The 27,487-nt window shown below is 40.3% G+C and overlaps 2 protein-coding genes across 2 annotated transcripts; one reads left to right on the top strand and one right to left on the bottom strand.

Moving 5' to 3' along the window:
• Window positions 1-6,902: 6,902 nt before the first annotated feature.
• On the top strand, window positions 6,903-15,173 carry ccn4a (cellular communication network factor 4a). Its single transcript, XM_044138397.1, has 5 exons — window positions 6,903-7,181; window positions 10,169-10,457; window positions 11,398-11,652; window positions 13,233-13,420; window positions 13,495-15,173. Exons 1-5 carry the CDS (start codon window positions 7,134-7,136, stop codon window positions 13,792-13,794), a joined length of 1,080 nt encoding a protein of 359 aa, XP_043994332.1. The 5' UTR covers window positions 6,903-7,133; the 3' UTR covers window positions 13,795-15,173.
• Window positions 14,798-27,189, bottom strand: ndrg1a (N-myc downstream regulated 1a). The gene is given in 15 exon segments (XM_044138398.1): window positions 14,798-16,420; window positions 17,256-17,307; window positions 17,613-17,648; window positions 18,019-18,066; window positions 18,407-18,458; window positions 18,536-18,592; window positions 18,667-18,764; window positions 18,869-18,925; window positions 19,114-19,200; window positions 19,658-19,744; window positions 20,025-20,182; window positions 20,761-20,866; window positions 22,768-22,803; window positions 23,454-23,525; window positions 27,035-27,189. Coding segments are annotated over 14 exon segments (1,167 nt in total). The 5' UTR covers window positions 23,508-23,525; window positions 27,035-27,189; the 3' UTR covers window positions 14,798-16,181.
• Between the last annotated feature and the right edge of the window lie 298 nt (window positions 27,190-27,487).

Genomic DNA, 27,487 nt, shown 5'->3' with positions numbered 1-27,487 from the left:
CTCCTCCGAAAACTTTCATTTGGTGTTTTGACATCCCTCAAACTAAAGTTTAAATTTTATTTTGTCATACAGTGAGACTTTGTGAGCAATGTGCAAATATAGTTTTCAGTCGTGCTCCAACTCAAAAGAAAAAAACAAAAACAAACTGGTTGCCTTGCCTCAGTCTAGCAAAACACCCAAAAAGAACACATGTTGGAAGAAAAACAAAAACAAGTCTTGCATGTGACTCAAGAGAAACTGGGAAGGAAAACTATCCAAGACACCCAGCCTCTTATCCCACTTCTAAATTACACATGAACCCTTCTGCTGTTTGAAAGACAAGTGTTGTGCAGAAAAAGATCAAATTATATATCATAAACCTTTGCTAGTTAGTTGTTGTTTGAATTTTTTTATTTTTTTATTTTTTCTAAAATGCATGTTGTTTGCACCATTTAGATTCTGAATGGACCATGAACCCGCTCTCGCCAACAGATGGAGAAGGTTCATGAATCACATGTCTGGAGGTCACAGCCATTCGGAGACCCGGGCCTGAGCATTCCTAAGACTGACATTCCTACTGTGGGCTGGTCTCTTCCATAGAAAAAAAACCCCGCTAGAGAGCTCAACAGATGAGCCATTTCCATGCCCTGAAAGAGTTTGTTTTTTAAAAACACAAGTCAGTATCCCCGCAGAACTGAAAGGAAATCAGAGCAGTGTTTGATTTGAGTTTCAGCCAAACAAATGCTGGATTGAAATGAAAGCCCCTCGCTGGACTTGCTCATTGTTGACACAAAGACAGTCACTAAAAGACGGCTTTTGTTTAAAGCTGTGAGCGGGGCTTCGCAGCGTCCTAAATCCATCATATTCACTGTGATCATATTCAAGTGAGCAAAGGTAAACAAAGTCAAAACTCTGCAAAGCCTTTACAGCCTGTTTTGACCTGCAAGCCTGAGTGACCTGTACCCTTTTAAGATTATCCACCCAGAGTGATTGCTGTTGATTTACACTCTCCAATCAATAACCACTCTGTCATGGAAACAGTTCAAACAGGTTGGGAATGTGCTGACGTGAATTGCAACAACAAAGATCTTAAGATTCAACATTTGGGTTTTGTTGCATGGAAAATATTAGAAACAACCAATAACAAACAGATAAGTCGTTGTTCTTTACCCCCGTAATTACAATAAATCGTCCTGAAAGCTGTTGTTTGATCTGTTATTGTGTAGCCAAAGAGCTCGAGGTTTGGAACAAGGTGATCATAAAGAAAGAATGCTTTAAATCTTCTCCAACTGTTCCGTGCAGCAAAAGCAGTCTGAGCGGAAGGAAAGTAAACTGTGGCATAAATCATTTCCGACTGGAGCACATTTCACTTCGGCCTGTTGCAAGTAGAGTAATAGGTAAGTAAACATCTGCAAGCAAAGGCAGCATTTTTACTTTCTACAAAATAAAAGGAAATAAATTAAAAAGAAAAGCCATTAAGTGGAAAAAAAAAAGTTTTCATATGAAAACCTAAAGTGCTAATCTACTTTCATAAAAGTTCCTTGAAGATTTTCTGAGTTTCTCCAAAGTTCCAGAAAAGTCCCTGGTATGTTCTAAGAAAAAAGTTTTAAAAAAAGGTATCTGCTAAGCTACATAAAAGTACCTGTACGTACCATTTCATCTTATTTTATCAATATTGCATGCAAGCTCCAGGAAGAACTTGGTAAGTTCTAAGAAGCGTATGTCAATCAACCCCAAATTCAGAGAAAATGCTGTTATATTTGGCTGTACTACTGAGTAGGCAACCTTATGCATATGAGTATGACAGATTAATGTGTCATGTCAACTTTGCTCCTTTGTTAGGAAAGAATTGACCATTGGCTGCATTAAGGTCTGTTGAGTTCATGTCACATTCTTGCTTCTCCTGAAACCAGGAGATGTTTTCTTGGGTCCACAAGTTTCAGACCACAGCTATATAAAGACAGTATAATTACTGGACCAGCTCGAGCAAAGTCAGCCATGCCCTGGCTGTACAACACACACACACACACACACACGCACACACATATATACACACACATATGTACAACATGCATATAAATTAAGTACCACCTACATTTAGAACATGGTTTCCAATTTTTACTTGCACAGAACTGTACAAGAACTTTTTACATTTAAATTTATATCAGAGCAGCATTTCAATCTACCAAAAATAATAAAACATCACAAATACAGAATTGAACTTTTCCTCTGAGGCTCATGTGTGACTGTTTGCTCTGCATATTTCAGTGGAATCGATTTTTTCTAACCAGTTACAAACCTGCTCAAAAATGCGCATGGTGTGACTTGAAAAGCGACGCATACCTCCCGAACACATTTCTGCTCTTTACGGCCACAGACTTTATTTTAGTGGGTTTTTATGAGGTAGATCAAAACAAAGTAGTGCATAATTTTGAGAGTGAACTGCCATTTGTGGCATCGACAGCTGCAAGTCTTCAACTTTCCACATCTGATGACTATTTTCCTTTTTTTATATTTTAATTCTTCTTAAACTCATTCGGTCGTGAACAGCAATTTCCAAGTCTTATCACGGATTCTGAGATTCAGATCTTGACTCTGATCGAACCTTTCTTAACACTATGCTTTGAAACCATTGTACTGCTGGAAGGTGAACATCTATTCCAGTCTCACGTCATTTGCAGGTACAAACAGACTTTTTTTTTTTTTTTTTTTTTAAACGTTGACCATCTTCCACATGTTTAAACTGAGCCTTATGCAACTTGTTGCAAAGTGAAAAGCTAAATTTGGTGACCTCTACGGGCAACTAATTGCATTGATTATTGTTCAGTTATTTGTTATTCTAGTAAAGCGTGTTGAAACTCAAAATGCATTCCACTTTTTTAAAGCCTCTATCCTTTGTGGATATCATGACAAAATTCAAAAATCTCACAAAGTCCTAAATCCCAAAATGTTCCCACACTTTTTGAAAAGTATTTCATCTTTTAGGGCAGTTTTTTTTTTCTCCCCCCCCTGCTAAAGCAGTTTCAACGTAATTTTACCAATCAAAGAGGGATTATCGCCTTCACTTGACTTTGAGGCTTCAACGTTTCCAAAACACGGGTCGACTTCAGGACTTCCTGGTCGGTTGAGGGGCTTTTAATGAGGGGATTTTCAGTTTGAGCAGCGATGCAAGACTCAAGTCATAGATGATCAGCTACTATAATCAGGCCTTCATTCACACTTTACCCCTCATGCTTTGCATGACTCTACCCCTCGTCCTCTTGAGTGTTGCACCCAGGGTTTTACAGCTTTCATGGTAGACGATTAAAATCTGGTTTGATCTGACCCTGTGTGCACAGAAAGCCTGGGTCAGATTTTCCTTTTACAAATCATTTAAAGACTCCACACACCCAGATTTTATATTAATTGTTGAAACTTGGATAAAGATAATGCAATTGATGAACACTTTAAGTAAAGTATTTCAAGTTTTTATTCAAGTTTCATAAAATGCTCCTAATAATCAGCTCAGTTAGACTGAATTTGACTGGACTATGCTGGTAAGAACTGAATTCATTTTTTCTTCACTTGTTGTCACACTGGGACTCCAGGTTCAGTGCTTCTGTTCCCCCAATTCTACTTGATAAAGTAACACAAAGCAGCTGTGGAAAACAAAGTGAGGGATCCAAATATATATAAATAAAAAAACATTTAGTTTCCCTGAGTCAGTATTTTTCAGGGATGTTTATAAGATGTTTATAGATTTGGAAAGTTTTTGTTATCCCCCCCCCTCCCCTCCCATTCTTCCTTGCAAAATCCCTCAAGCTCATTCAGATTGGATAGAAAGCGTCTGTGTAGAACATGAACTTTGAAGACTTGCTGGAGCTTCTCAATTGGATTTTGGCCCAGATGTTGACTGAGCTGTTTTAACACATGAGTATGCTTTGATTAACATCATTCATTACAGCCACGTCTCCACCACAATCTCAAATCATTTTCAACCGTGACCTTCCAGGGTTGCCCTGTACTTATCTCCACTCGTTTTTACCAACTCCTGCCAGTTCCTCTCTCTCTCTCTCTCTCTCTCTCTCTCTCTCTCTCTCTCTCTATCTCTCTCTGCTGAGTGAATGAACATCTCCACCGCGTCATTCTGCCTGGCGCGCTCAAGCCTCCCGTGAGCTGGATCCTACTTGAACACCATTGTCGCTGTCCAGAGTAATTTTGCATCACTGCTAACCGAGGAAGTGCGAGCAAAGGAAAAAGTATGTGCTCTAAAATTGTCCCTTTAAAAGTACACGGAGATTTTCAGGTGTGTGGAAAACGGTCTTAAGGTGAAATGGGACTGAATCAAATATATCTGACTGCGGTGACAAGAATGAGGTTAATTTGAAGCATTTAAACCAAGAATACTGCGGCAGCTTCCAAGGTAGCAGCAGCATGCTGGAGGTCTGTTTTGGAGGAAGATACTGTATAAACACTGACACCGTTTTGTTTTTCAAATTCTTCAACTTTACTTTAAGTCAAAAGATTTCATATTTCAAGTCTTAAAACTTGAACTTGTGGGTTCCTGCTCCACATTCGCACCCTGAACACACATCAGAGCAGGACTTAATATTGATAAGTCAAATGTAAAGCTTCTGGAGCAGCTTTGCCAGAGCTCTGACATCACATCTAATGACAAATTTGTGTGCTATGATTTAATACTGCGACTGTGGTAGAAAACCAAAAATATTTAAGTGACTTTTACTAATTCTGCCAAGGGGGAAGGTCAAATATCCAGCCAGGATTACACCAGAAGGCCCGGAAACATTTTGGAAGTAATATTTTGATCCAGTGCCTGCGTCTTATCATCATAAACAGGTTCAGTGTTTTGTTGTTGTTGTTTTTTAACACACCATAAAGAGGCCCAACTCCAAAATGACAGAGAGAAGCAAGACAAGCTTGAGAGACAGAAAATGACGGAGAGTGTGAAGGAGTGAAAGTGGGCACAATATGCTGCACAGGGGTCAGGTCACAGAGGCCAGAACGGAGAGGGAAACGCTGCTCAGATCAGCTCAGTGGCTGACAGCTCTCTGACAGGGATTAGAGGGCTCTCTGTAAATAATAGGGGTTCAGTCCTGGGGCAGCCAGCTCCTCTGCAAAGTCTTCATTTCTCATCCACTTCTCCGTCTCCTCCAGCCCAGCAGCTTGGTGTTTTTCTACAGAGGGGAAATAGTTTCACTAAGTGGAACACTTCTGGGGCCCCGTCTGCATCTTCCCAAACTGAGACATCCAGATTGTCCCAAAGAATTGAAGGAAAGGGGAAAAAAAGGCGAGACAGTGATGACATCATTGATTTAACGTGAACATCTGGGAGCCAGATGCATTCAGAGGCCTAATATGGACACAGTGAGCAAGAGGAGGGCAACCTGTGTGGTTGGGTGACACATCAGCTGCTCTTTGAGGGTTTTATATATATATATATATATATATATATATATATATATATATATATATATATATATATATATATATATATATATATATATATATAATGGGGAAATAAGTTCCTGCAATATAGGAAAACAGTAACATGGGCTGTTGTTCAGTAAGTAAACACTTACATATTGAACAATATGCACAAAACCTTTTTGTCTCACCCTACATTAAATCAGTGTTACTGTTTATAAAATAATAAACCCTGTATGGCAAATTGCCATAACATATAATCAAAGCATACATCGATCTGTAAGTATTTCTTTCAAAATTATTAACTGGTTTCCTGCTTGTCAAATTCAAAGTTGGGACTGAGTGTAAAGATATTTTTGAACAATGCCGGTACGAGTAATAAATGTATTTAAGGTTTGCTTGTTGGGAAGCATTTTAATGCATGCACAAATTAATTAGAAGTTTAAGTAGTCGCTTTAATGTGAAATGGGTAGGTTGGGTGTTGAAAGCAGGTGTATTTATTCATGGAGTCTTTTTTTTTCATGTTCATATCTTACATTTCCCATTTTCTGCTTGTATCTTCTCTTTCTTCACATGCTCATTCCTGACTCATTCTTGAACATTACGTCAAGCTAATCTTTGACAATGCGACATTCTGCAGTTGAACGGTAGCCTTTAAAAATTCCACAACTTATTTTTGGTTGACAAGTTTATGCACAATTTGGAGGTATGTGTGCTTTTTGCTGTTTTGTGTGTCTTAGTCAGTCTTGTGCCAAGGTCTTGGTCAAGGTACTCCATTTATTAGTGTGGAGATAGTGGATTTTCCATTCCAGCGAATTTTTTAATTTCTGTCCTGCTCTCCTGTTAGACGTTTTCTTATGATGTCTGATTTTCCATGTTAAACTCAGCTGTTTATCTCTTTGATCTTTTGGACAGTTTTAAGTGTCTATATCATGTTTAATAAAACCTGGATTACAAATAAATAAATAAAACGATTCCTTGCTGTAATGCTTCCAAGAATTCAGCTAAAACATTTGTACCAGTCGAAGGTTTTCAGATAAGAGAACGTCTTTTGTTGCAGGCTTTTGTGATACAAGCAAAGCAGCGCTTTGCCATAAGTAATGTTCAATTGAAAAGCACAGATCTGTCAGAGGAAATTAAACTTAATGGTGCAATAACTCAGCTCCATAACACACAAACCTATAATTTGTTGAAGCACGTTTTTTTTTTTCTTTTTTTTTTTTTCTTTTCATCCATTAATCAACATTTCAAATCTAGGCTTGTATTTGTCAGATGATACGCCTGAAGGATTGAGGATTATAGGACTGCTGGTCGTTATGAAAAACAAGCCTGTTAAAATACACGTATGTTCTGTTTCTGAACTGAATTTCTATCCTTTCATGTTAAACTAAGCAAGTTCCAGAGAGCACAGCTGTCTCCCAGACACGCCTTAACCACCAGGGCTGCCCGCACCGTCGGGAGAGGAAGAGGAGGAGAAGGAGGAGGAGAATTTTTAGGTGAAAGTGGAGCAGAGGAAAGGAGAGGAAACTTTCCGCAGAATGCTGTTCCCGTCCTCACAGACCTTACGTTGGGCTGTCAGCAGAAGGTTGGGGATCAGAGGGAGGGAAGCTGCAGAGGATGACAGCTCAGTGCAGGGGGACGTAGCTCACCTGCGGAGCAGAACCGCGTTTATGCAGTGTAAACAGAGCGGAACCGAATTCCCAATTTAATGCCCGGGCTTTTCCTCAGTGATGAGTTGGCTGCTGTTGTGGATTCTGACAGCAGCTGGGATTCAACAGGTGAGCTGAAGGGATTTATTTTTTATTTTTCCCCCTGCTGTTTGTTGAATGAGTATGCCACTGTAGATTTAAATATAACTTCTGTGTGTGTGTTTTTTTTTTAATTATTATCATATAATTTAGGAAAAGGCACTATGTCTATTGTTCGGGTGTTTTCTTTTCATGGATCATGATGCTTGACAATTTCAACAGTTTCACAGTTTCTCAAAAATATTTTAATTCTCTTTAGTACATCTGGAAATAAGCTGTTATAGTTTTCCATATTTCCATTATTAGATAAACTTGCAATGTGAGCAGACGCCATGTGTGTTTTCTCCTGTGATATTTCAGCGCCCTCTTGTGGTTTGTCCAAGAAAGGCTTTTCATTTGCCTCGGATTTGTGTCTTGAATTTACACCAGTTCATGAACACCAATTATTGACCATCTGTTGGAAATTGTAAAGATATAATCAACAGCAGTGGGTTGTATTTACTTGTCAAAAACTGGAACCCATCTCTCGAGAAAAGTAACATTAATTAAAATAAAAAGATGTAAAAGATGTATAAAGTTGTTTTAAGACAAGCTATACACAATAATAAAAAAGAATAATAATAATAATAATAATAATAAAATATTTGTTATAAGAACTGAGTCTGAAAACCTAACACTGCCTGAATTCTCTGCCTAGAAATATTGAGAAGCCTTAACAAAGATTTCTTGTGGTATAAGATCTTTAAGATGGACAGGAAAGGTGCCATTGATAGTTTTAGATTTGATAAGAACAACTTCAGTTCTGTTATTGATTTCACAGTGACGATGTGTAGGAAGTTTGCAAATGTTAGTTTGGATCTATCTTGAACTTGACAGTTTTTCAGAAGTTCCTCCTACATCCAGTTAGAAAATATTGTTAAGTTGTAAATGCATCAGTTAGGGAATGAGTGTTTCTTATTTTAGGTGTGTTTGACACAAAATGCTCTAGAATTTTTTAACATCAGATGTAAAATAAATAAATAAATAAATAAATAAAAATCAGAATGGACTCAAAAGACTATTGCATTTGGAGCTGGATAATTACTCCATGGAATAAGAATGAAATTAGAAAAGTGGCTGAATGAATAATTTCAGTTTTTGAAATGGAAATAAACTGGACCGAATGCCTTCGAGGGTAACATGTCTTTCCATGTTCTGCTGGCGCTTCTCAGTAAACAAAGACCTTCAGTACGCAGTGAAACTGTCTCACTAAATAGGTCGGCATATTAAAATGGAATAGACATTTTTAACTTTTAAAATACAGTACAAATCAATTAAACAAATGTTAAGCACCATTTGAGCACCCAATCTTCAAAACTGATGTGCACGTCCCACCTCCTCCTCGGTTCAACATCTGCTCTCTTTGTATGAGTAATGGTTATAAAAAGAGCTTGTATTTACAGCTAAAGTCAAAATTATTCACGTCTGATTTAGATTTAACTCCCGTTTAATCCAGCCAAAAGCCTTTCTGTGATAGAAAAAGAAATGGCAAGCTCTTAGAACACAATAAAATAATGTGAAAAGTGCAACAATTTTGAACAAAAATAATTTAAAAAATTTCCCCTTAAACATTATGTGTTGGGCATAATATTCATTTGAATAATCAGTGGGGGAAAAAAAACTTTTTTTGGCCCTTCTTATAATTGCTGACCAACTGGTATTTTTATTTAAGCTTGAGGTTGGAAGGTTTCATATCTGTTACCCTGATCTTTATAGATTCCCTGTAGGAACATAACTAATATTGGGGATAACTGTCCATCACCCTTTCTTCTGTAAACAGACGTGTGACTGCAGGCTAAATGAACTCCTCCGAGGGTTGGCTTAGTGACACAGCTTTGATTAAAACTCATTAATCAGTATTAGCTGACAGCATCACACTGACTTGTTAATAATATGATTCTAATTCCAAATGAAGGGCTGACAACAGGATTTAAAAAATTGACCAATAAGCTTAAGATGATTAAATATGTTTAACCATAATTACTTGTGGATTAGGCATGCATGCTTGTGTGTGTGTGCGTGTGTGTGTGTGTGCTCATGTCTTTTAAAGATGTGAGTTAAAGGCTTCTATTTTCTTCAGGGCGATGAGTCAATCTGTAATTTCCAACTTGACTATATTTGGACCTGCAGTCATGTGTTGCCGTCTCTTGTCTAAACTTTGCCACATTGTGGTTAATGTTGATGGTCAGATGTTAAATCATTTATTGCATTTTCTCAAATCCAAGTCTGAGTTGGATTATTCGCTGCACAATTTGTTCTTGGACAAAATGCTTTTCAAATTAAGATGGCTAAGAAAAAAAAAAACAAAAAAAAAACCCAACAAAAACAACAACAACAAAAAAACAAATAACTTCTGATCCTGGGTTTGTCAATGCAACTCGAGTGATCTGTACCAGCCCATCAACACTGGAAGAGAAACGGATTTATTAACAGTATTTTGTAACCTTTTTCCAGAATCACATCCATAATTAGACCCTGATGCAGATTTAATAATATTATCTCCACAGGGACTTGAGCTCACTTTCCAACCCTTGTTGAAGTTATTGCTTAGTGTGACCACATATTAGTGATCATGCAGGCAGTGAATCAATTAGGGATGTGAGAGCTTTCAGATCAATCATCCACGTGAGCGTTATCAAGGAGGGCTGGGTATGAAGAGAATGTTACATACAATACTTAACACAATGAATACAATTTTCTCTTTGCAGTCCTTTTGCAGAACTAAACAACACAGAATCTGGGATTCAATTTTTTAACTTCAGTAGCTTACTCAAGATTTTTTTTTTTTTGTTGTTTTTTATGCAAAAATATAACCATAGCTAGCAAGTTCTTTCTTGTACATATCAATAATATATTTATTTTTGCTGGAACACATTTTGAAAAAAAAAACAAAACATGTTCATTATAAATTGTAAATTATTATTTTTCAAGCATTCTTCAAGCTGTTTTTGTTGGTTCGTTTTCTTCTCTCCCGTCAGGCCTACTCCTTGAATTCCACTGCCACGCCTCCTGCCACGGCCCTCCCTTCTCCGACTCCAGACCCGTACAATGTGACGCGGTACTGCAAGTGGCCCTGCGAGTGTCCCGAGGTGGCTCCCAAGTGCCCGCCTGGCATCAGCCTCCTCATGGACGGCTGCGACTGCTGCAAGGCCTGCGCCCGGCAGGTCGGGGAGGAGTGCAACGAGGCCGACACCTGCGACTTCCACAAGGGGCTGTACTGCGACTACAGCTCGGACAAGCCTAGGTACGAAAAAGGAGTGTGTGCATGTAAGTGTCACTCGCTGGAATAATCATCTGGCTTTCACACAACAGGAACAACTAAGGTTCACGTTTTCAGATTGCATGTGACTTTGTCAAAAAAAAACAAAACCTTCTGACATCGCTCCTGTTTATGTAGATTTAAAAGAAGGCAGCTGGTATTAGACAAACAACACAAGTGAGTATTAATGTTATAAATAGCTACAAATATACCCCTGAAAAGATATGCCATTCGTTTATCACATTATTATTTGAAAGTTACATCTCACTTGAAAAGAGAAAATTTACATTCCCTGGAAAAAATTAAAAATCATAAATTCATAAATACTGTATTATTCTGTTCTATAGTTGATAAGCTAATTAATTAGACAAACATTATTTTAGTCTTATTAAATACAGATTATATTTAAACTGTATCAGTGTACGGGGTGAATATTCTTTGTTAAGGAACCTAAATTACACACTTCATAAAAAGGAAGTAAAGGAATCTAAATGATGCACAGGTATTAAAAGTAGCAATCTCAGATCAAAACAAATGTGCAGCTGAGGAAGGTTGAGGAAATGAACAAGATGTTTTTGTCACAGAGAGAGTCACGATTATTTACAAGAAATAAATAACTGTGCAAATAGCAGCAGAAATGTGAAACAATTATGAAGCTGCTGAGATACAATACCTATTCAATGTGATCTGATGGGGTTGTGAGAAGGAAACCGATCCACAGAAACTCACACAGCACTGAAGAACACACAAGCTGCATGTTCCCGTTCAGGGCTATTTTTGCAGCATCTAAAGCTCCTACTGTAATTCTACTATAATCTAATGTCTGAATATATAACTACAAGGTTCCTCCCTAGACATCTGTCTGTACAGTGCAGTACCATAAGCATCTTGCATTGCGGACTGAGCTGTTGATCTACATAACATGTGTCCACTTGTTGTTTCTATCAGATATGACGGGAACGGGCTGTGAATATGACGGCGTGCTCTACCGTAACGGTCAGAGCTTCAAGCCCAGCTGTAAATACCAGTGTTTGTGCGTGAACGGCGCCATCGGTTGTGTGTCCCTGTGCTCAGAGTCCCAGCCTCCCAGGGTTTGGTGCCAAAGTCCGCGGAGAGTGAAAGTCCGGGGGCAGTGCTGCGAGCAATGGATCTGTGATGAACCAAAGAAAGGACGCAAGACAGCGCCGCGGCACGCAGTGGAGGGTATGACACCCAGGACAGAAATGGGGCAATAATTATCGTTTGCTGTTAATTTAAAATTTCCCAAGAAGTCGTCTTAATTAGAAAAGGGCAAGATGATGAGGAATAACAGCCTTGAATTTAGAGTACAGCTGAAATGCAGAGAATAATCAATCTGTCTTGTGCATTACCTTCACAAGCAAATAATTTTATGTGGACACCAGCAATGAAGGTGTAAAAAGAACAGCTATTAGAGTTGAAGGAATAAATATAATGCCATGTTCAGTCTTGTAAAAATTCTGATTCTGTGGTATAATTTAAATAATGTCTTTGTGTCATGATCAGACACAAAGACAGGACAGAGAAAAAAAAACAAAAAATCACCTTCAGAAGGTTAGGAGGCCCTGCGACAGACTGGCGACCTGTCCAGGGTGAACCCCGCCTCTCGCCGGAACGCAGCTGGAGATAGACAGCAGCAACCCTCCCGACCCCATTAGGGAAGAAGGGTGTAAGAAAATGGATGGATGGATGGAAGGTTAGGAGTCGTATTAATAAAGACCTTTAAAAGTTAGTATTGAAGTCTGGGCACAAAGGTAAAGAAATCAGGAGAAGATTTTAAAAAATGTAGCACTGCAAATTATTGCTAATTCATCTGTGGTTCCTATAGAACTGACTTTCCAAAGCAGAAACAAAAGAACCCGTTTTCTGCTTCTCTCGCTGAGCTTTTGCAAACACTGTTTTCAGTCCAAGAGGATCACAAGGTTTGGGAGTGTGTATAAATTTGTTCATCCAAGCCTTTTTCCCGTGGAAGCCCCCACACTGTTTTTTGGGGTCACTTCCAGGTTCCAGACGGTTGGAGCAACAAAGCCACGAAGGCAAGAAAACCAGAACAGATCTTGTTGGGTTGCACACGTGGACAAATTAGATCCAGATGCCAACACTAGACAGTGTGTCTTGATGGCTTAGATTGGAAACAGATGCAGTACATGAAGATCTTGTGTTATATAATTTAAAATTAATTTGTGTTTGCCTAGTCCCAAATCACAATCACTCACGACACAGTATAAGACAAACAGATCGAATTCCAAGTAACTAAAGTCTATTGCTGCGATACCTCTGTCAGTGACTATAATCATTAAAGGGAAACACGTATTTTTAATAAGAACAGCCAGAAAGAAAGCACGAGGTGAATGGCAGCAATTATTTCAAATAACACATAAAGGGACAGCAGTATAAAAAAAAAAACTCCCATGATGATTTGCTTTTTAAGAGTAGAAATGTGCTATCACTGTAAAAGTGTTTCAGAGGAAACCATGACAAATTAGAGGATGACCCGTTGGTCAAAAACCTCAGACTTCTTTAAGTCAGTCATTAACTTTATTTTTGAAAATGTTTAACATGTCACGGCCATGTTGCGTAATAACATTACAGATTTGTTCGATAGTGACTATCAAAAAACCCCAAAAACGATTGAATTTGAAAAATCAACTGCTGACCTCACATTGCACCAAGTGCAACAGAGGATGAAAATGTAAAACTGAACCTTTTGTGCTCGAAGCCATTTTATGTGCACGTGGCATGACTCTTTGCTCCTGCTAATCTAGTTTTTCCAACTGAGAGCTGGCACAAGAACTGCATCACCCAGACCACCTCATGGAGCCCCTGCTCCAAGACCTGCGGCCGCGGCCTGTCGTTGAGGATCTCCAACGCCAACGATCAATGCGAGCTTGTCCAAGAGTCCCGTCTCTGCAATCTGAGGCCGTGTGAGGTAGACATCGCCAAGCATATCAAGGTAGACGCGTGCACTTTTAGCGTCAGCGAAGGTCTCAAAAACCCTCAGTCCTAAAAGCTTCTCTCATTCCTTAGCCAGGAAAGAAGTGTCTGAATATCTACAGGGAGGACCAGCCCTCGAACCTCACCATTTCTGGCTGCACCAGCAAGAAGGGGTACCGGCCAAAGTATTGCGGCGTTTGCACCGACGAGCGCTGCTGCATCCCGTACAAGTCAAAGACCATCGACGTGGAGTTTGAGTGTCCAAACGGGACCGGATTCTCTTGGAAGATGATGTGGATCCAGGCGTGCTTCTGCAACCTCAGCTGCAGGAATCCCAATGACATCTTTGCAGAGCTGGAGAGCTACCATGGTTACCCAGAAGTCGTAAACTAAAATGCAGCAATTTGGCAAAGAACGCTCCTTTTTTTTGTTGTTGTTTCCTAAAAGATATTTAGAGTTTTTAAATGTGCAATCTATATTTTTTTCTTTTGGAAAAAATTGTAAATATGAAATGTGTCTCCAGCACGGATTCATGTAGTAAGAATATTTGCAGAGGTAAAACAATAAAATCCTATATTTAAAGTTTAATTTATTTATGTAGTTCCTGATCTACGTTGTGCATCTACATTGGATTGCTCCCTAATCAAGCATCTGCTCAGCCTGAAACACACATTTTCCTCTTTTCATTTTTCACCAGTTTCTTTGCACACAGAAAGCAGACAATATTTTCTGCCTTGCAAAAGCAAAGTATTAAACCATTTCACATTCTGTCCAAATAAAACCATGAAGTTCGCTGTATTCCACTGGGAATTCACACGCAAGCTACAAAACTGTGAAGTGAAAGGACAAGAACAATTTTGAAAATGTGGTGTGCATTTGTGTTCAGTCGCCCAAATCGACATGTTTTTAAGTTTTCTATGTTTTGGAGACTATGCCTACCAGCCTTGCAAATCTCAGATTTGGAAAATACTTCAGCCTCCATCTGGTTGGACAAAATCTATGAACATCAATGTAAAAAGGTCATAGAGTCTCACCCAGACTTCAGTCTTTGACTGGGTCTATCTAATTCATTAATGGGCTTTGACCTAGCAGACTGTCCCACCCTTTCAACTACCACGTATCCTCCCTCTTAAGCTGTGGCTCTGGTGACTGTTTCATAGCCCAACTGTGCGTTAAACTTCTTTCCATTTGCTCATTGTTCTCAAACAAGTTGTGTGCATATTTGTGTTGGACCATCACATAAGATTCATTGAACTTTAAGTTCTTTAAGAAAGTTCTGTGGATGCAGATATTCTTGGAAGGCACTGTCGACATTCATCCTTGTCCTTCCAGGTACAGAAAGTAAATCAATGTTATAGTTACATTTTGAAATATGCAATAATGCAACAAAAGGGAATCTGTTACAAGTTTTTTTATTGTCATTTTTTTAATAAATACAAACCGTTATATCATGTTTAATGCTATTTTTTCCCCCCCCTACATCAAAGAGATGGTTTGTGCATTGCATCTTTACAAAGCTGCATTTACGTCGTCTGCAAAGTATTATGTTGCTGTAGTGCAAGTAAAATACAGGAAATGGTATCGGGTAAGTACTATGGCTATCCTCATGTTAACATGTGGACCTCTCCTTCTGCACTCACCCAATAGATCCAAAAGCATCACAGGAGCATCACATCCCAAAAGCGAACAATTTCATGGCACTTTTTTTTTTTTTTTTTTTGTTCCTTTTTGCTTGATTGCATAGAAATCAGCATACATATAGCTTGGGAGGGGAAAAAAAAACAAAACTTAAGGAAATAAGCATATATGATTGAAAACCTTGTGTGAATTTCCATTTTAATTCGTTATAAAGCTAATTCTAAATGAAATGTTCTCAGAAAAATGCTCAGTCTTAATTCAAGTTGTATTCCGCCTGCAAACAGTAGGTTTGCATGGAAATCTTAAAGGGAGCAAAGGGGAACTAAAATAAAACTCAAAACCTCAAGAGATAATAAACACCAGCTGAATGAAATTATCATTTACAGTATATCCTGAAAACTTTCTCCCTTAATTTGTGAAGCTTCAGATACAATGAGCCCTTTACGATTCATCCGTCCGTCCGTCCGTCCGTCCGAGTGCTTCCTCGCTCTCTTTCCCTTACGACTACAAATCTGCTCCTATGCACAAACGACGCCACTTGGAAACATTAGAGTAAATTATCAGACAATTAGTGAGAAGACAACAAGACGTTTACAGTGGGGTGAATTTGAGAAAGCTGCGTCGAAATGTGGCAAGAGTAGAGGAAAAACAGAAGGAATGCCGGATTTTAATTCTGCTTTAAATGCGAGAGGAATGGTTTACAAGCTGGAGTACTCTTAGCCACAGCTTTCTCTGATATTCTCCGTTTGGGTGTCCCCCCCCCCGAATGCTGCGTTGCCTCCGTTTGCTCTCCTGCCTGACCGAAGAGTGCTGATGTTTTGTTTGTGTGGGCGTGTACCGAGTCCCTGAACAACAAAAAAACAGCTGACCACAACCTTTTGCTCTAGTTATCTTCAAATGTAGACCTCTCAGCTGCAGTGGAAGATCTGCAAGCAAGAGTCCTTTGTGCATTTTCTTCTTTTTTTTTTTACATGTCACAATATGTCACGTTAGTGTCCCGGTCTGATTTAAGTGTGTATGAATCTATGTGTGTGTGTCTGTGTGTATAATCAAGAGGCAGCGCAGCACAAAACGAAGGGACCTTGAGAGGTTCTTGTTGTCTGCAGCGGGCAGGGTGTTGTGGAAGGGGCGGGGCGTTCACTTTAGCAGGAGACTTCGGCAGACTTGGGCCCTGACTGGTCCACGCTGTTGTTGGCCGTGCCGTCCGTGTGGCCGTGCTCGGTCGTGTGGCTGCGGCTGCGGCTGTGGCTCCCCTCGTTGGTGTGCGAGCGCGAGCGGTTGCCGTCGTGGGTGTGGGAGCGCGAGCGGTTGCCGTCTGAAGTGATGCTGGAGCCAGAGGCGGTACGGGAGCGAGCCAGGCGGGTCATGCTGGCAGAGGGCACTGAGAAAGGAGGAGCACAGTCAGAATATGGAGTCGACTAAAGATTTAGCTTGTTGCTAATTAGAAGTAAAGCCATTCAAACCAACCAAGAAGTTGTTAGTTGTTAGTCACAGTTTCTTCATAAGTTAGAATCCTAATGTGTTCTTGCTGCAAAAGTAAAACCCAGTTGGCTCTACCGACTGCGCTAACTGACCATGCCAACTGCTATTAGCCATAAAAGCTAATAATGTGCTTTGTGAAGTTTATGCATTCCAACACTGCAGCAACTAAACAAGTATGCACAGATTTAGCTTTTCATGTTTTTATTTATTTGATTTTGATTAATATTTGACTTGATTCAGAACTGATTAAGGAAAACAAAATCACAAGCTTTTGATTTCTGCCCAAATTATCCGTGAATCTTTTGTGGAAATGAAACTGGAATTTTGTGGTACTGAAATGCAAATGTTTTAATGCTGAAGTACTTTTTCTTTTTCTTTTTTTTTTACACTAGCAAGGCAGCCTTCATACATTTTGTTGCAAGGTTGGTGGCTACCAAGAACCTTCCAGGTTCACAGTTCATTTTTATAGCATGGAAAATATGAAAAGTGGTTCTAAGTGGGAGCCTTTGCTTTAAGCCACATAATGTAAATATATATTTTTAAGACTTAAGTTCATTAAATGAGGTCTGCAAACCATTTAGAAAGAACAAGGTGACCCGTTAGCACAAACTTCTTCATCTCACCACAAGATGGCAGAGGCGCCTTAGATAGGGTCAGGTCAGTAACGCTTTCAGAACAGTCCATCTCATCACACACTTAAAAATGTCAAAACACCCAAAACTTTGATAACTTACTGTATCCCATTCCCTGGATGAAGTACTTGAAAGCTTCTGTCAGCTTTCCAGGCTGCAGGGAGGAGCAGAAACACAGATAATCAGTCTGCATGTCATAAATAATCACTTAGTTTACATAAGACATCAACACACTCCATCTCTCCGTCCAGCAGCTTACTGAGATATGACAGGCAGGTGTAGCTCAGTGAGCAGGATTAAAACCTGACGACTGTGGTCCATATCTGCCTCTTCCTAATGCTCTTACACTACTATCCACCCTCACGTACACACACAAACAGACTACATGCACTCCTTATCCAGCCACATCCAGTTTGCCCTGCAACAGGAACTTCTATTTGAAATACAAAAAGAGCCCACCTGGTCAACCTGGGGCATGCCTCCGCAATCAGCCATCTGGAAAAGGAAAGAGGAAAAACACAAGCAGTCATTACCTGCCCCACTCCAAAAAAAAAGACACCCAATATGACCCATTTTACCACCGTGTCCCTCGCAATTGTGCTACTTTAGAGTTTCCACGGTGAATCTATTTTTCAGTTCAGCAGCCATTTGATTTTGCCGCAGCCGATAAAAAGGTTGCCAAAGGCGGCCAAAAGTAGGTCAGCTGATGCAGATTGCACAGGCAAAGTGCGTATGCAAGGACATGTTCAGCTGTGGCAGCGCTGGTTAATATGTCACCAAGTAAGTGCTGACCCACTGGAAACTTATCAGCTGAAGCGTTTCCATCAAGGCTATTATAATCTTAACGACTGGACAGAACTCTCACCTTAAGGAGGGTTGTTTTTGTGGGGTCCAACTTGGTGTTGCACTCCACCTGCAAGCACAAACAAGTCCATTTTAAAAAGCTTCCCAGGAATCCTGACCATGCCGCAAATAAGACAGTAAAAGCTTTTAGCGCTTATATAAATAAACAGTTGGGGGATTTGAGACAATTCCTAAGCTACGAGTAAACCCAGCAACACAAATCTCTTGACTTTAGGAGATTAAATCTAATCTGAGTCACTTGATCTTTGTTCCTAGAACCATGTTTTTGCACAAGTCGAGTTCAAATGTTGCCATAATTGCGACACGTAAACTGGCAAAGCGGACGGAAAGCACGTTCACGCCGTTCCCTGTAGCACCAGCAAAGTAATGAGTGACGGGCCTGAACTCACCACAGCATCCACAGCCGGAGAACTGTCGCCGACCACCAGCAGAGAAGGGCACCTGGACGAAGAAAATGCAATCAGTTGACCAATATTACAAACTCTTTTGTCCTTAACTGCACAATTAAAAATGCTTACTTGAGAGTTCTGGCATTACATCCAGGGACCGGCCTCTCAATATCCAGATCCCTCCGGCTGTAGAGAGAGGATGAGAAAATCAGCTGCGTCTTGACTTGTTAAAACCTTTGACAGAAGTCTTATTCTATTACCTCTCGTAGGCCTTGACAAAGAGATGCAGGTTGAACTGGTTCATGTTGTTCATGATATGATGGCGGAATGTCGCGATATGGTCGTGGTTGATCTCCTCCTATAAACGGAACCAAAAATTACATGTTAAACTTAGAACCTATATTCGTGACCATTTTAGAAGCCTTTTGAGGTTTACGGATATAGAAATGGGAAATGTTGTACCTTTCCAAAGAGGTGGGTAATAATCATATCAGGCACAGCATGGGTCCAGCCACTGATCTACAATTAAAACAATGTAAATAACAAAGAAGGTTAAAAATGATCTTGCATTGATAGACGTGCAATGAGATCTCATGGTTTCTCTTTTTGCACAGTGCTAACTCGCTGTTGTTTGATGCAGGTTTCTGTTCAAGCTTCCATCAACAGCCAAGATGTACTGACATTTTTGCTGTTCTTCAACATGTTACCTTGTGGGCAGCCCAGTCCATCCATCCCTCAGCACATGGGTTGATGTTGATGAGCATGAGACCTTCCACCATATTTGGATAGTCCAGCTAAAACGGAAAAGAAACATGAACTGATAGTGAGCGATTCTGTTTTAGAGCGCAAAATATCTAGAGTCTCCATTTGGTCATTTAGACTTAGGAAATGTAGATGTTGCTGCCTAATTTTAATTAAGATCCATTTCAGGTCTTCAATGTTAGAAATGCGAGTCCTGTGCATGTAGTAGATTCGCCCACGCAATAATCTGAAATATTCTCTCCAAAACGGAGTTAAAAGCCGTCTCCAACAGTGTTCCATCAACACAGAGACTTCCTGTTGAGCAAAGTGCTAGCATTGAGCTGATCGGCTGCATTCCTCAGGCTTTTTGTGGCTCAGGGGGCTTGGATAATAAGCGGCCTTTTGAGACCAAAATAAGCAGAAGGCAGAAGCACATTAGCTGCTAATCTGAGATTAATTAAAACCCGAATTATGGAGTGTGAATTGGAAGAGAGCGAGGTGTGAACTTACGGCGAATTGGGTCAGCACGTATGCGCCGGCTCCGATGCCCATTCCAATGACGCTCTTCAGGCTGCGGTGCATAAAGATACGTGGATACTGTTAGAACAACGGGTTAGAGAAACAAAAAAACCTAATTGGAAACTTTTAAAAAATATATAGTTAAGCTTATAGCATTGTATTGCTCATTATCAGAACACCACCGGTACTGGCGTTTCAGCTTTATGCCAGGATAGCGTTACCAAGGGCCAAAGCGCCAACACCAAAGCAAGAGATTACAGAGATAAACGTCTGCCCTGGCGACACACATGTTAAATCAGGATGTCCCAAGTACATCCGCAGGAATCCATCCATCTACCTGTGCCCTGTCAAAGGTCACAGACTGCCTGACACAACACTGCCTGCTGTCGACTCACCCGGTGGAAAAGGTGTTGGCTCCTTCATGCTGCCCCAAGGCGTCGACATGACACACAGCAAAATGCTGCATGATTTCCGACATGTCCTCGTGGTTGAAGAGCGGGTCCCAGCAAGCTTTGTCTGCACAAATAAAAAAAATTAAAAAAAACAAATTCACAGGACTAATGAGCAGGATTAATAAGGGCGGGACTTAGATTCTGATGAAATAAAATGTATCCTGTTACACAATAAGTAAAGATGGGAGAGTTAAGATTCAGTAATGCAATGGAGTTTAAATAAATGAGCATTGACATGTGGGGCAGTTACCACACAAAGGAAAGGCTTTCAAAAGCTACAATTTCAGAATTGCTTAAATTTTCTACCACATTGTTCTTAAGGTTTAAAGCTTAAGAAACAAGAAGAAAAAATGATCAAAGTTATCCCCACGTTTCTGAAGCACAGAGTAAGCAGAATAATCACTGTGAAAGAGCTTCTGTTATTTTTTAAAATATATATATATATATATAATTTTTAAACATGAGCAAATCTTGGCGTTCTTCTGCTACTTAAGGTTATCATATCATGGGGATCTTATTTCGACCCACTCCTACCGTGGGTAGATAATCTGATCACACGTGGTGCAGTCATTAAGAACCCCACCGGCTTTAGGAACAACAGATGTTTCACTAAGATAAAGCTGAGGAAGGAGCGGGGCTTACGGTTCAGGCCAATGTCATGGAAGGTAAGAATGACTGGTCTGTCCCCTTTGGGAGAGCCCTTCATCGTGCAGTGGAGTCTTCCGTGAGGAGTCTCAACATCGTGTTCCTATGGATGCAGAAAAAGAAAAAAAAAAAGAAAGTATTTTTCTAAAAGCCAGCCAAAGCTCTTAAAAGTGAAAGAAGAGTGTCAAGAAAGGCAAAACGTTTTCTAGAAACGGTTTGAAATCATCACATAATTTATATTCCACTGGCCACTTTGCTTACATCTTCCCCACGCTGTGAAAATTTTACCCATTCTTTAAAAAAAACAAAAAAAAACGCATCTAAATATGGAGACCCGTACCAATGCCATTCACTAGCAGCCTCAATAAACCTTTACTCACGCTGACTTCAATTTCAGCAACGATCATTTCCACATCAGAATCCTCCAGAACCATGTTTGCAGGACTCGAGTTCTAACACCGCTCGCTGTTGGAAAAAAAAAAAATGCAACAACGCAGACTCCCTCCCGAGCTACAGATCTCCACACTTGGTAAGCCTCTAAAGTTGTTCAGCTCTGTGCCACGATCTGCGTTTTATACCCTTGCTGCTTACCGGCCGGCCTTAAGCTCCCCGGCCTCCCAGGGTGCCTTGCAGGCTGGTCAAAACAAGCTAATTCTAGACGAAGACATCCTTAAATTGGATCAGCCGGTGTCGGGCAGAGAGAGCCATCAGTCAGGGAACGGAACAAGCATTTATTTCTATAGTGCAAGTTATAAAATATGAATGAGAGCAAAATTAGGTAACCTAGAGACTAAAAACATGCCTTGAAAGGAATCACAACTATCTGCCTGTAAAAAAAAGTCATATTGATTAGAATATCAATATCCTACTCAATATGACTAGGATATTGAACCGAACAAACTGTGGTTCAATATCAATATCTCGTTTGTACGGTGATTTATGAAAAATCCCCGTACAAACTGCATAGTGTTGTAGGAATTTCTAATAGTGTGTACATCCCATATACAAGATGTGATAAGAATCCTCACATCTTGTTCGTCCCGTCTGGCAGGGCCTGCTCAGGCACGTAGGCTACAAAGGCAGGATAATCCCTCCACATGTGCAAGTGTAGGTCTGCACACCTGTAACTGCACATGCCTACCCAGACATGGTTATTAAATCCATAGAAGTAAAATGCAGCTGCGTGACGATGATTTTGTCGCAAAGGCAAGCAACGTGGAACCAAACGGCATGATGTCGTCCCCCTCACTAATCCTAGGTCACTAATTATCGCAATCAGGTCACCACAGATGTGTGGCCTAGATACGTCCTAGTGACCCAAACAATTAGTCAAGTCAGAGGAATTCAGAGTCAGGGAGTTGCCCCGCATAACAACATCACCTCATGCGGGCTATTCCCATATTTGCAAGGGTCTCAAAGGTCCAAGAGAAGCGCCTGAGAATGTTACAAGTCGGCATTGAGCCATTTGGGGGGGGGTTCCAAATTGGGCCAAAGGGCAGAGAAACACTTTCCAATGGGACTCCGGATTTACAACCTGAACCCGCAGAAATTCATTTTAGTGAATGAAGGATATAGTGAGGTCCTTCTACACCATCTGTAAGTGATTTCTTTTTTACAGAAAGAAGAATTTTGGATTTGGAAAGCTGCGTTGGTGCAGATATAACCTCACACACACACAACAGCACAGGTGCATGCATGCATGTCTGTGTCGTTTTTCAGATGTACAGTAAGAGACTTCATCACTTCCAGTAGCTGAATGAAGTTACGACCTTAATTAGATTCATCTAGAAACAAAACTCCTGCAGAAGAGAAGATAAGTCACCAACCATGGTGGATAAAACTTTACAACTATGATGGTTGTCACTGAATGGGAATGATTACCCGTCATATCAGGCACCACTCACAAAATAATAAAGCATAAACAGGCAAAAAACAAACAAAAAAAAAACATGTTTGAGCTAAAGAGAGTAGTAATGCAATAAATCTGTGTTTGTGAAACCGTACCTTGACAACAAGTTGCAGTACAGCCTCTCTCAGGCCCTGGAAGGAGAGAGAAGGTTAATGAAAGGATAAACTTGATGCAATTACAAGAACTAATTGAATTTTGCAAGAGCCTAACCCTGTCAATGAATGCAGTTTGACTTTTACTGCTACATTCATCACTGAGAACAGATATTCTGTTCTCATTTTTAAAAAAGAATGGGAACTGAGACTTGCTTTGCATTTTCCAAGGAAATTTCTTTTAAAAAGTTACAGTTATTTAGATTCTGAAATGCCTGTCATAACCGATGGACTTGGTTTCAAGGGATTCCATTCATTTAGAATTTTTGCAGCAGTGATGTGTGATTTTGAAATGCTGTCCAAAGGTCACTTGCACAAAATCCTGCCATTAAAAGTCCAGACTGCTCTTTCCTGGGTGAAGTATAAAAACAGAGCAGCCTGCCAAATACCGCATGTCAGCAGCGCTTTTTGATGGGACCATTTCAAACTCTAATATTGCCAAGACAGCTGTGATTCAATGAATTTGAGACTCCGGGTTAAATCATTATAGAAGTCTTTGATTTAAAATTTTGAGCAAATGCCACAAAGCAGGTTTTTCTTTTTTTTCTTTTTTTTTGGCGTATACCATGCCAAGACGTAACTTTCCAAATATGTGTTCATAAACATGTATTGACTTTCGGGATACATACCGGTAGTTCTCTGTCGACCAACAGGGGTTTGGCCTCAACTTTGATGTCGTCCATTGCAGATAGCTACAGAGCCTGGAGAGCGACAGAAGAGAGTAATTAGAAAAAGGTTCAATGTGAACTTCAAGGTTTTCTGAAACTACTATTTCACGAGAAAGCACAGCTGTGTAACAGAAAATACATGAAAGGAATTTCAGATTGTTCTTGAGCTTCTAGATAACCACTTGAACATTAGTGTGTGTGTTTTTTTTTTCTTTTTTCTTTTCTGTACTACAGTACACAGCCTCAGGTGAAAATTTATTTTAAAAAATAAATAAATACATTTAAAAAAAACAACAACAACCTGCAAACACTTGCAGTTGTGGCTTGCAGGTGGATTATGTAAAGGACCACACCTAACAATCCACAGCACAAACATAGACTGGCTGGCTGTGAAACCTGGTCGACAAGGCGCTCAGGGGGACTGGCAGAAAAAGAGGAAATCCAACTGAAAGAGGAGGAGGAAATGAGATCCCAGCGACTTTGACCCCGCTCCTCTTAAGCTCACTTGAAATCAACCATATTCAACTCGAGATCGTCATAGTCAGAACCGCTGGAAGAATTTGGCCTTATATTCGAGAGCGGATGAATTTCACAACACTGAAGCGGTGTTTATCTGAAGCACTGCAAGTATGAAAAGAGGAAGACTGAATAGAAAACAAGGAAGGAGTGGAGCCATGCAGATCATGCTGCTTCGTTGGAGTAGAGAACATGCAGGCTGCGGCTCTGCATGCAAATCAAATTAGCCATTTAAAGGGGATTCTTTGTCCACTCGTCTGGTCACTCCTGAGAGCCAGAGGCGAGCCATTTCTCTTTTCTCTACAGCTGAAGGGAGGCTGGACTGACCAGGACTCATCCACATTCACAGGAAGCAACCGACACCCTGGTTCCCAGAGAAACTTCCCAGCCTCTGACCCAACTCTATGCACTTTCCCCAGCTTTCGATTGCTCTGGCTGGGTTTGCTTTTTTCCAGGTCGGCACAATGTGCATTCGGAAAGTTAGCCAAGCTCTAACACACACACAGAAAAAGAACTCATAAGGTTTCCCATTAAAAAGAGAGAGACAGTGATTGACCAAGTTTCATATATGGTGGTCTGACAGAAAACACCCACAAAGCACACACGCGCACACAAGCTAGCGTATGCTCCTCTGACTGCTAAAGCAGTCCAGCGCCAAAGCCAGATGAAGAGGAGTGTGGAACAACAGGTTCATTTGTCTGCAGCGATCCAAAACAGGACCACCGCTGCACTGCAGGAGCTTTGTTGAAGAGGGCAAGACATCGGCCCCCGCTAAGATTCCTCAGTCATGTGAGAAAGAAAAGCCACAGTAAAAAGAAAAGACAACTGTTCACAGCTTCCTTTCTGGGCGGTAAGGTATTAGAGGAGCAACTAAAGGAAACAATTACTAACAGAACTTAAATAAATTAGCCAAGAAAGGGGCCACACTTCATCCTTTCTTCCACCACCTGTTAAATTGCTTGATTTGCTTAGTGTATGCTTCACCTGGCCAACAAAGAACCATGCAACATAGAGTAGCACCCAAAGGTCAACAAGTGGTAGAATCTCAACTTTTTCCCCTTGATCGGCTGTGAACGGTAGTCAACTACTTTATTTACTGAAAATGGAGCAAAACGCACTTCTGCCAATTTCAGTCTACAAAAGCATCAGCAAAAACATCCCCTGTGAAACTCTCATCGGTGGGACATCCATCATTGAGAGATAGGAACAGTAATCCTTCAATTTCCACAAAGAAACTACCGTACAGTTTGTTCCTCTTTCATATATTGTAGATCTCAGGAAATAAAAAAAAAAGTCAAAATCAGCAAGAAAAAAAGACAAAAAAATCAAGCATCTCCAATTATTTGATATGTTTTACACTTGGAGTGGAAGCCGGAAATGAGTACTGACCAGTAAAACCCTGATTGGTGCATCTAATATTTTAATGTGAAAGAAACTTAAAAATAATTTTAATAATTACTTTTGAAAAATAGTGAACTTTAGAGGGAAAATATTTCCCCTTAAACTGCTTTGGTCTGGTTGTAGTAAACGTGTCTTACGCAATAATGAGCAGGAAACAGTGGGAGGACGCGTGTTTGGGATGAGCCAAAATGTGGTGCTAAAAAGCAAGACGCACCAAAGCCAACCCTGTAGCGAATTTTCAAACCTTCAACAGGCACAATCGTGGTGAATTTTTCTTAGGCAAAACTCTTAGAAGTGATTCTATTTTCATGAGAAAAAATTATTCTCCCTCTTCACTTAGACGACGTGGTTAAGCTCCATGGAGAAAACTACTATTAGATCAGTGCTCTCACTTTAAATCCAGAGATAACAGCAAACAACAGCGCGGATTTAATTAAATAACAACCTGGAGTTAGCAACCAGTTCAAACTCAAAGACCCTGAGCACAAGCAGGTTTCAAGAAGACCAACATGTACTGACTAATTCAGGAACGTGACAAAGTTTTGGAGCGGAGTCGAAGCTAGTGACGTGCCCCCACGCCGTTTGACATCCACAAACCCATCTGCAGAAACAATGATTGCTTCTCTAATCTTTGGGAACTCTCTTAATCTGTCAAATCCCTGGTCCTGAAATATCAGCACGGGTCTCAGCAGCAACAGAAGCGCCAGCAGGGCCTGTCAGATTAAGCTGCTGAAGACCTACATTTTCAGACAATAACAGATAAAAAAAAAAAAAAAAAATTGATTAAAAAAATTTAAATAAAAAAAATCATTCAGGACTTTGTTTTATCAATTGGGTCACTTAAGGGTTGACCAGGCCCTAAAATAAGCAAAAAATTAGGAGAAAGCACAACAGCAACAGCTGGTGTTTTTGTGGAATGGGTCCTCCTGATGCACAACTCACCAGTCCTTCTGAGGTCAGTCCAGTAATCTGTTACCCACGACACAAGACCCGGATTAAGCTCCATGTCAACATTTGAAATGCCTGTGGATCTATATAATGCAACGTGGAAATTCAGCATTTTTAAATGTATATTTTGAGTAGTAAATCCACAACAGTTCAGTTTCTATTAACCCACGAGCATGCCTTGTTTTCGTTTTGTTTAATATTGTGGCTTGATATTAAAAAAAGAAAACTGCAATTCCTCCATATCATTTGCAGAATTTCAAATATTTTTTGGATGGGCGCACGCCTCTAGTGACACCTGTGGACGGGGCCTATACACTTCGGCGTGTGTCTGCAACAATTAACGTGCATTTTATTTTTTCTTACCTGCAGAAAATATATATGCATGTTGCAGATTATTAGCCATATGACTATTTATTTATCTCCTAAATAAGAACACGAGTTGTGCATGCAACGTACTGAACACATGCATAAAGGGAGCAAAACAAAACAAAAAAAAATTATCGCACACTCTTGAAAATGCTAAAGTTTCGTTTTGCTCGTATACAATACTAATCCCAACGTGGTAAGACAAGCTGCGACCCCCCCGCCCCTCCACACACACACGCACACACGCACAGACAGCGAGAAAGCGCTGGGTTCCCTTTACAAGTTGAATATATTCGGTTTCACAAACCTACCTGTTGCTTCAACTTCTGATTGTCCCGAGTCAAACACCAGCTACAAAAAAGAAAAGTCCACCAAAATTAAGCCTCGTCTTGTGGCAGAAGCCCTGCTTTTGTTTACAACGCTCAGTTTATGCAAGGCGGATGTGAGGGGGAATGTTATAAAGCCTGGTGGGGGGAGTGTGCGGACCTGCCCACTTCCTTGCGCCGTTGTGTCTATTGGGCAACAGCTGCTGAGGGGATCTTTCCAGCGGTTTGCGTGAGTAAAAATGCTCCAAAACGTGACTCTTACTCTTTAGTGTTACACTCATCTGACTTGGAACATCACTTATAGATGGCTTTATAAGTGGGAATGTGCTGATCTGATCTTTCATCACAGTTTGGACACTAAAGTATGAGAAGTTTCTTCTTTTAGAGTTACCGCTCCTTCAAATGTCACGTCTCTTTCATTTGCATCTCTTGCGACCT

The sequence above is a fragment of the Gambusia affinis genome, linkage group LG14 (assembly GCF_019740435.1).
Source record: "Gambusia affinis linkage group LG14, SWU_Gaff_1.0, whole genome shotgun sequence".
NCBI lineage: Eukaryota > Metazoa > Chordata > Actinopteri > Cyprinodontiformes > Poeciliidae > Gambusia > Gambusia affinis.
This window is presented reverse-complemented; position numbering and strand designations above follow the sequence as displayed.